Source organism: Talpa europaea, assembly GCF_964194135.1.
Source record: "Talpa europaea genome assembly, chromosome: 13".
Lineage (NCBI taxonomy): Eukaryota > Metazoa > Chordata > Mammalia > Eulipotyphla > Talpidae > Talpa > Talpa europaea.
In genome coordinates, this window is record NC_140080.1 from 67517561 (window position 1) to 67525831 (window position 8271).

General features: G+C 38.2%; 1 protein-coding gene across 1 annotated transcript in view; it reads left to right on the forward strand.

Moving 5' to 3' along the window:
• The window catches only part of DSG4 (desmoglein 4), a gene marked incomplete at both ends in the record, with an annotated part of 33637 nt that extends 26372 nt beyond the window's left edge, over nt 1-7265 (forward strand). The window contains 5 exons of the mRNA XM_084252798.1: nt 831-1118; nt 2175-2314; nt 2470-2533; nt 3540-3748; nt 6498-7265. Of these exons, the coding sequence (XP_084108924.1) occupies nt 831-1118; nt 2175-2314; nt 2470-2533; nt 3540-3748; nt 6498-7265 (1469 nt within the window). The remainder of the gene's footprint in view (nt 1-830; nt 1119-2174; nt 2315-2469; nt 2534-3539; nt 3749-6497) is intronic.
• Nucleotides 7266-8271: the final 1006 nt, after the last annotated feature.

Genomic DNA, 8271 nt, shown 5'->3' on the forward strand with positions numbered 1-8271 from the left:
AATGTTTTATCTACATTGTGATTATAAATAGTTGTACATAAATATCAGTTTACAAATAACTTTATATAGGTGGGGTACTGAACAAATATATGATCAATTTGAAATAATAATTAATTTATCAGATGTTATAACTCTCTATTCTGTATTAATTCAGGCTAGTCACTTAATGTTTCTGAGATTTGGTTAATCCATAGATACATTTACACATTTTCCTCTCACTTAGGAGCACATAGGACCAATGAAGTCACTGTTATACAGAGCTCTGTGTGGGCCTTCCTGGTGGCCTAGGGGTTAAGTATCAGCACTATCATCACTATGGGCCTAAGTTCAATCCCGGACCAGGGAGCCAACCCACATATGGTACAGCAGACCGCTCCTTTCTTGCCCGCTGCTCTCTTTAGCAGTGTATTTCAGTAGATCTGCTTATCCCGATCCCTATTCTGTCTCTAGTGAATCTCTGCACCCCCGTACCTCTAGCCTACACCCCAGCTCTTCCATGCAAAAATAAATATATATAATAAAATTAAGAACTATGTGTATAAACATATTTGTAAATGTAAAAATCCAAATTTCCCAATATTAGAAAATGATTAGTAAAATTGTGGTATATATCATTTAAATGTAGCATTTTACAGCATTAAAATTAGAATTGTGAAGTATTTAGATACAAAATATTGCATAAACCCACATATATAAAGTGAAAAACAGATCTCAAAGTAGTATATGTATTTATGTTAACAGTTGCAATGTGATAATGAATTCTAACATTCATTTAAAAACTGAGACTATATTTCAATTTGTTTCTGTCCTACTCTTGCCCTCCTTTCCAGCTACCTCTTCGATCCTGACAGCTGAGCAGCTTTTAGTTCCTGCAGTTTACCAAATTCCAATACTAGTGAAGGACAGCCTTAACAGAGCATGTGAATTGCCACAGATCCTGCAGATAGAAGCCTGTGATTGTAACAACAACCACATGTGCTTGTACTCTAGTACCACAAACATCTACAACTCAGTGACCAATGACATATATGTCACTGATGACCGAGTTGGGGGTTCCAATGTTGGCCTCGGACCGACAGGGATTGGCATGATCATTCTTGGTCTCTTACTGCTACTTTGTAAGTACGAGATTATGTCCATCTTTTCAGTCATTCTTCAGAATAAGAATTTAATCAGGCTCAATGGGATAATTAGGTTCACTTTATCATTTATTTTTTGCTATCAACCCCAATTTTTATGGAAATTGGGGAAAGCACAATGGGACCACTAAAGATGTGTATATCTTCAATAATGATAACTAATAAGACCTGGGGTTAGTGAGAGTCATAAAGGTAGGACATATATGCAAATCCCTAAGTGTAATGCAGCAAAGTTTTAAAGTAAATCTATAATGAAAATTTTAGCAAAGTGCTTTAAGAGTAAAGAAATAGGCGTAATTAAACCAAAGGAGAGATTGGGAAGTCTTTATGAGAGAAGTGCCTTGAATCAGGCCCCAAAACTGAGACTTTTCTTAGAAGGAGGATGTTTTGTTTTGTTTTGTTCATGGGAAGGAGTATTTTAAAGGCAGATTTGGACAAGGGACTAGCACACACAGGAAAGGGATGGAAGGACAGAGCACACTCAGGAAGTGGAAAGGGTAAAAGGTAAGCAAGAAGCCATCACACAAGAACATTCAGGATGGGCTGTACATTCTGGGCTTCCATCCACAGGCAATGAGGAGTCAATGAGGACACATGAGCTCGGGTGGTGCCTGTTCTGGTGTAGTAGGAAGCAGGGGGAAGAGTCTAAATTCTCTAGGCTCTATATGAGTTTCTGAACCAAGACTATGGTCATCGGAACAGCAAACATTTCAAAGAGGATCCTTCTCTTCCAATGCCATTTTTTAAAACATGTATAACTTCAGAGGAGAAGGGCATCATGCATCAGTAAGGAAGCCTGATTACATAATCTTAAAATCCTTCTATTTCAACACTGAGGGTCTGTGGGATTTGGTGGGTGGTTATATTTATAAACATATGTATACTCAATCCTTTGGGAAAATTGATGATTTTATATTTGTATTTATCCCTTTGATTCTAAATATTGGCTCATATCCCCCTCCCCCCAAAAATGATATATTCAGTGACTTCCTAAATTAAGCAGTATGTGTTAACACTTTTCACTTTCTTGGGCAGTGGCACCACTGTTGCTGCTCATTTGCTGTTGCAAACGAAGACGGCCAGATGGTCTGGGGACAAGGTTTGCTCCTGTGCCGGAGGGAGGAGAAGGAGTGATGCAGCCTTGGGGAATCGAAGGAGCCCAACCCGAGGACAGGGTGAGTGGGCTGCCCATTTCAAGAGAAACTTGGGGTTTCAATGGAATGGAGCATGTCTTGACAATTACACACAACAAAAAATTAAAATCTGTCAATTTTCAAATGTTTAACATAAAGTGTTTACTTTAAAAATCTTTTTTTTTCTTTCTTTTCAGGATGTGTCAAATATGTGTGTACCAATGACAGCCTCTAATACCCACGAACGTATAGATTCCTCTGGTCAGTGGACACCAAAATCTGTTTTTCTTTTTAAATTATGCAACCAGATAAATCTCTACAGCAAACTCTAGAACAAGAATGCTTGGGTTTGACTCCCAGCTCCACCACTTAGTAATAAGTGCTTGGGCAAGACACTGAACCTTTCTGGGCCTCCATTTTCTGATCTTGAAATTCAGTTTATCATAGTACCTACTTCAAATTTTGCTGCAAGAAGTAAATGAATATGCACACACACACACAATTTGTTATGTGTCCATAATTATATCAAAAAACATACATTAAAATAGGGCAAAGTAAGTGCTGCTGTAGCCATTATTTGTAATACAAATTTAAAAGTTGTCCAAAAACAGAAAAGCAGCATGTACTTCTAATAATACATCAAAGAACTTTTCCTAAACTTATGCACACATTTGCCTCACTGTTCTTACACTCTCCGAATTTAGTAGTCCCATACACAATTAAGCATGCTGAAAAATACCCAGCTATTCAGCAACAATTGAACAAGAGAGATCACCCCATTCCAGAACACACCTCAGAATTTTCAGGAATAGTTCCTTATTCCCAAATGAGACCCTGGACACTCCTGTGAACACCAGTTCTCTATCCATTGCCAGGAGGGATGAAGACTGAGTTTTTGTCTCTGCGAACACATGTTGGTCTTGCTATGGAAGGTTCCAGTGTGTGCAAGCCTGTCAGATGGCTGGGGGAACTTTGCATGCAGCAAAAGCTGGAACTAGGACAGGCGCAGCATCCTCCCTCCTCTTAGCTACCTTTACACTTTTAAGTCTAGGGGAGAAATTTGTATAAATATGAAGGCTGACTCCCTCTGTATGGCCTGATTCCCTCTGTATAGTTTACTTATTTGTCAAGAAGCATGGGGATTGTAGGCCCAGCACTACCTGCTCTGCTGTGTGGTATGCCCAGCAGACATTGACAGGCAATGTTTTATGTGGATAAGCAATGCAGACAGCTCCAGCACTGTAACATGAACACCTTCTCCTTTCAGAAATCTACACTAACACCTACGCTGCCGGAGGAACAGTTGAAGGGGGTGTATCAGGAGTGGAACTCAACACAGGCATTGGGGCTGCCACTGGCCTGGTGGCTGCAGGAGCATCAGGAACCATGAGGAGGAGGAGCTCGACGGTAGGGATGCAGTGGGAATATGCAGACACAGGCCTGAATATGGCTTTCTTGGACAGTTATTTCTCTGAGGTAATTCTCCTGTACTCAGTGACATAAAATAGTATTGGGCCTCAATAATAATAATAATAATAATAATAATAATAATAGCAATGGCAGTGAGTTCTTCAGAAATAAATTCAGTTATTCTTAGCCCTATGCCAATCTTGAATAAAAAATTTCACTTCTTCAAATACAGAAAGCCAGTTTGCCAGAGTTTGCAGATTCAGTTGACATAGCACATCGCTGTGCTGTGAAGAAGGCCAGCATCCATCATTGCCCACTTTTCCCCTGTTTCTGCTTCTGTTTCCTTCTGGTTAGCCCACACTTTATTTGCTCAGCAACAGTAAAACAGGAGGATCCTGATTAAGATAAAAATATATATTTGTGTCCTTCCTGCTTTGTAGATGTCTCCAATAGAAAAAAAATTAATAAGCAGATTCAGGGAAGGAAGAGAATTACTAGTCAAGACAGAGTGTCACCATGACTCGGCCAAACATCAGGGCCTAGAATCTAGGTTTCCTGTTGTCTATCCAGTACCCCATCCACTAACTGCCCCTCACAGTGGAAAGTGGTTATCGCTGCATGAACATTCCAAAGTAGAAAGCCCCAGAGGCATTAGGTTAATTTAACCCAGTAGCATAAAGTATAAATAATTGCTCTTAAGAGTTCCTATTTCGGGCCTCCCCTGGTGGCGCAGTGGTTGAGCACTGGGCTGCGAAGCTGCCCGCAGCCTCTCCAGTGCCGGCTCGATCCCCGCCCACCAGCGAGGGTCCCACATGGCGCGCAGACCTCTCCTGCCACCCACTGCTCCCCTCAGCAGTGTACTTGGTCCTTCTGCCTGTTCTGTTCCCCGCTCTGGCTGTGGTAAATTCTCTTACCCTCCCGTGCTTCTGACGGTACCCAGTGCTTGTAGAAATAAATAAATAAATCTTAAAAAAAATTAAAAAAAAAGTTCCTATTTAGTATGTTTAGTTCACTAACTGTCCCTTTTATCTCAGACTTCAATTAGCCTGTTTTATACCCCATATGAAAATACATGACCTACACCACTGCTCTTAACAAAAACTGCTAAGCACATTGTTGCAATTGTAAACTATATCCTAAAATTGGTGATTATAAATACCATTGCAGATTGCATAAATAGTATCAGTTATTTGAATTACTAATTAGTACTACTAAGTATAACAAACAAATGGGCACAAATTATATATGTCATAGAAATATGTCATAGAAATGATATTGAAAGACTTGCTTACAAAAACCACACTAATTAAAGGAGTTTTACCATTAATATCAAATTTTCACTTTTCCTCTGTTGCCTAATGGACAAACAATATCAGAATGCTATCTCCTCTCTCTATGGGCACTGAGGTCCTTTCCCAAACATTTCAGCTCTACACTTAAAAAATGGCTCTAGATTTCAGAGATAGGGAGGCAAGAAGGGATCATACTCTTACTGAGGTGTCATTTAAAATATTGAACAGCAGAGCTTTAAGGTAATAACAAACTCATGAATAATTGGTTTCAAGACCTGAAATCACTCACTTCTAACAGCAGAAGTTCGATTCTGCACAGGCTTTAAGACAAGTAGCATGCTGTGGCATAAATGAGGTAGCATCCCCACAGTTTCAGGTCTTGGACATACCATTCACCTTCTTTGGCCCTTTGGTTCGCTTACTTATAAAATTTTTAAAAGGGTCAGATTATGTCAGGCCATTTCAGATGGGGTTTGGCAGGTCCTCTAGGATTCTGTGGAACCCATCACAGGCTATAGCAGAGAGAACTGGCACTCCCCTCCCTTCCCAAGGAGAAGTCTGACTCTTTTTCTTTCTCTTTTTTTTCTTTAACATGTTGGGTTCTCACTTAAGATTTCATTTAAAGGCCCTATCACTAAAAGTAATTTGAAAATCACAATAGGTAACCTCTTTTTTTTTTTAGGTTTATTTTACTCACCTATGCATACAAGAGCTGGGGTGTGCAGGTCTGAGGTGCAGGGGATGGGTTGGGGGGTGAGAGGATTCACCAGAGGTAGAGTGGGGAGCAGAACAGGCAGACTGACTGAAATACTCTGCTGAGGGGAGCAGCAGTCAAGGCAGGAGAGAGGTCTGCTGTGCCATGTGGATTAGCTCCCTGGCTAGGATCAAACCCGAGCTACAGCGGTTGCCAACAGCCTCACAGTGCTGAGACTCAACCCCTTAAGCCACCAGGGAGGCCCAAGGGTAACATCTTAATATTTTCTTCTTGTTAACCTGAATTCAGGCACATCCCAAGGGGGTGCAAGGGGTACATAAATATTCTGATATGTCCAAGAAACAGAGAAATAGTTGTATGTTTATACAGATTTTGTTTCAAAGTGATCAAGTTTGAATAAATAACTTATTCAAATAATTTATTATATAATAATGTATTCAATAAATAATTCATATTTTGAACATAACTAAATATATTTTGTTTCTGAACCACCTCAGACACAAAAGGCTAAAAATCCAAAAGATTAAAATATTGTCTTTGACTCAAAATCTGAATAAAATGTAAAAATTATTAATTAGCTTCAAATAAAAGAAATTTATATTTATTCAAAATGTATACACCATTAATACACCCTGATCTCCTTTAAAAATTCCAATTATTTAGAAATACAAAAAAGAACCAGTGTTTGTCTCAGTTCATTCCATGAAATTGTCTTAGATGAGATATCGCTAAAGGATTATTGTTCTTCTTCTTTGATTATTTTAAGGAAAAACAAACTTTTGATTTCCTATTTTACTTCTGATTCTAGAAAGCATATGCTTATGCAGATGAAGATGAAGGTCGGCCAGCAAATGACTGTCTGCTCATTTATGACCACGAGGGATCAGGGTCCCCTGTGGGCTCCATTGGTTGTTGCAGTTGGATTGTGGATGATTTAGATGAAAGCTACATGGAAACATTAGATCCAAAATTTAGGACTCTTGCTGAAATCTGCTTAGACACAGAAATTGAACCATTTCCTTCAAACCAGATCTGTATACCTATTAGTACTGACCTTCCTTTGCTTGGACCTAATTACTTTGTTAATGAATCTTCAGGAATGACTCTCTCAGAGGCTGAATTCCAGGCAGAAATGGCAGAAATGGCAATGTCTGAACCCATTATTCATGGGGACATTGTAGTGACTGAGACTTACACTACTGCTGATCAATGTGTACAGCCCACCACAATTGTTTTTGATCCTCAGCTCGCACCCAATGTTGTAGTAACTGAAACAGTAATGACACCTGTCTATGATGTTCAAGGAAATATTTGTATACCTGCTGAGTTAGCAGACACACACAATGTAATCTATACTGAGAGAGTAATGTCTAGTCCTGGTATGCCAGACATGAATAATAGTAACATGACTGAAGGTTGTATGGGACCTATGATGAGTGGCAGTATTTTGGTAGGGCCAGAAATTCAAGTGACACAAATGGTGAGTCCAGACATTCACATAAGCCAAACCACATCCCCAATGACATCTCGACATAGAGTAACACGATATAGTAATGTACAATACTCTCAACAGTAAGTGTTTATGGTCAGTATTCTATATGGTGGTCTTGCACCTTGCAATCACCAACATGTCCATCAAAGATGTACAATATACTTAACTTCTCAACAGTCAACATATGTGCAAATATTCAAAGTTCAATGCAACTCCTTGGTTATATCTTCTGAGGGTAAATTTGGCCAAGCATTTTAGATAAACTTGTTGTAATCCTTTCTAATTTTAAAAAGTATGCCATAAAAACTTTGAGAAAATTGCTCCATCCTTTAGTGGTGTCTAATAAAAAGCATATAACTCAAAAGGCAAATCAAGGTCATGTAAACCAAGATGACCTTGTTCTTAGAGATTGCAAAACAAATCTTGTCTGCATTTACCTATAATATTTATCTTTAAAAAAATATTTCCATGAAGAATTTCCAATTGAAAAAGTGAATTAAATGTACATTTCTAAGAGGAGATTTAAAAGGTGAATGAGCGATCATTAGAGATCTGAAGTCATTCATCTCTTCCAACAATTTCTCAAGATATGCAATATTTACTAAATGCGTAATATAATATACTTTATCAGCTAAACACATCACTAAATGTGATTCATCAAAAAGAATTATATGTATGTATATATGCATATATCATAAATCAACGTGGATGAATTTTTATTGCACTTTATTGATTTATATCATCAATTATATGTTAAAGCAGCTAAAAAATCATGACAACACTCCAGTAGAAACAGTTTTTTTTGGAAATATTAGGATTTTTTGCCCCCTCACAGGGAATTTTCCCCCATGCTTGCTGATAATGCCAAAATAACACATGAAATATTGTTCTAAGTCATAAAAGTTTGATTTGTTTTCCAGATAGTCTAAAAATTATGTAATTATGTAATTATGCATATTTTCAAGTATAATTACAAGTATAATTACAAGTCTGTAATTATGCATAAATTCAACAATATTTACTTAGAAACTAGTAGGTATTGAATGCTGTTCTTGGCTCTGTGGATATATAGGTAAGAAGAAAGACATGA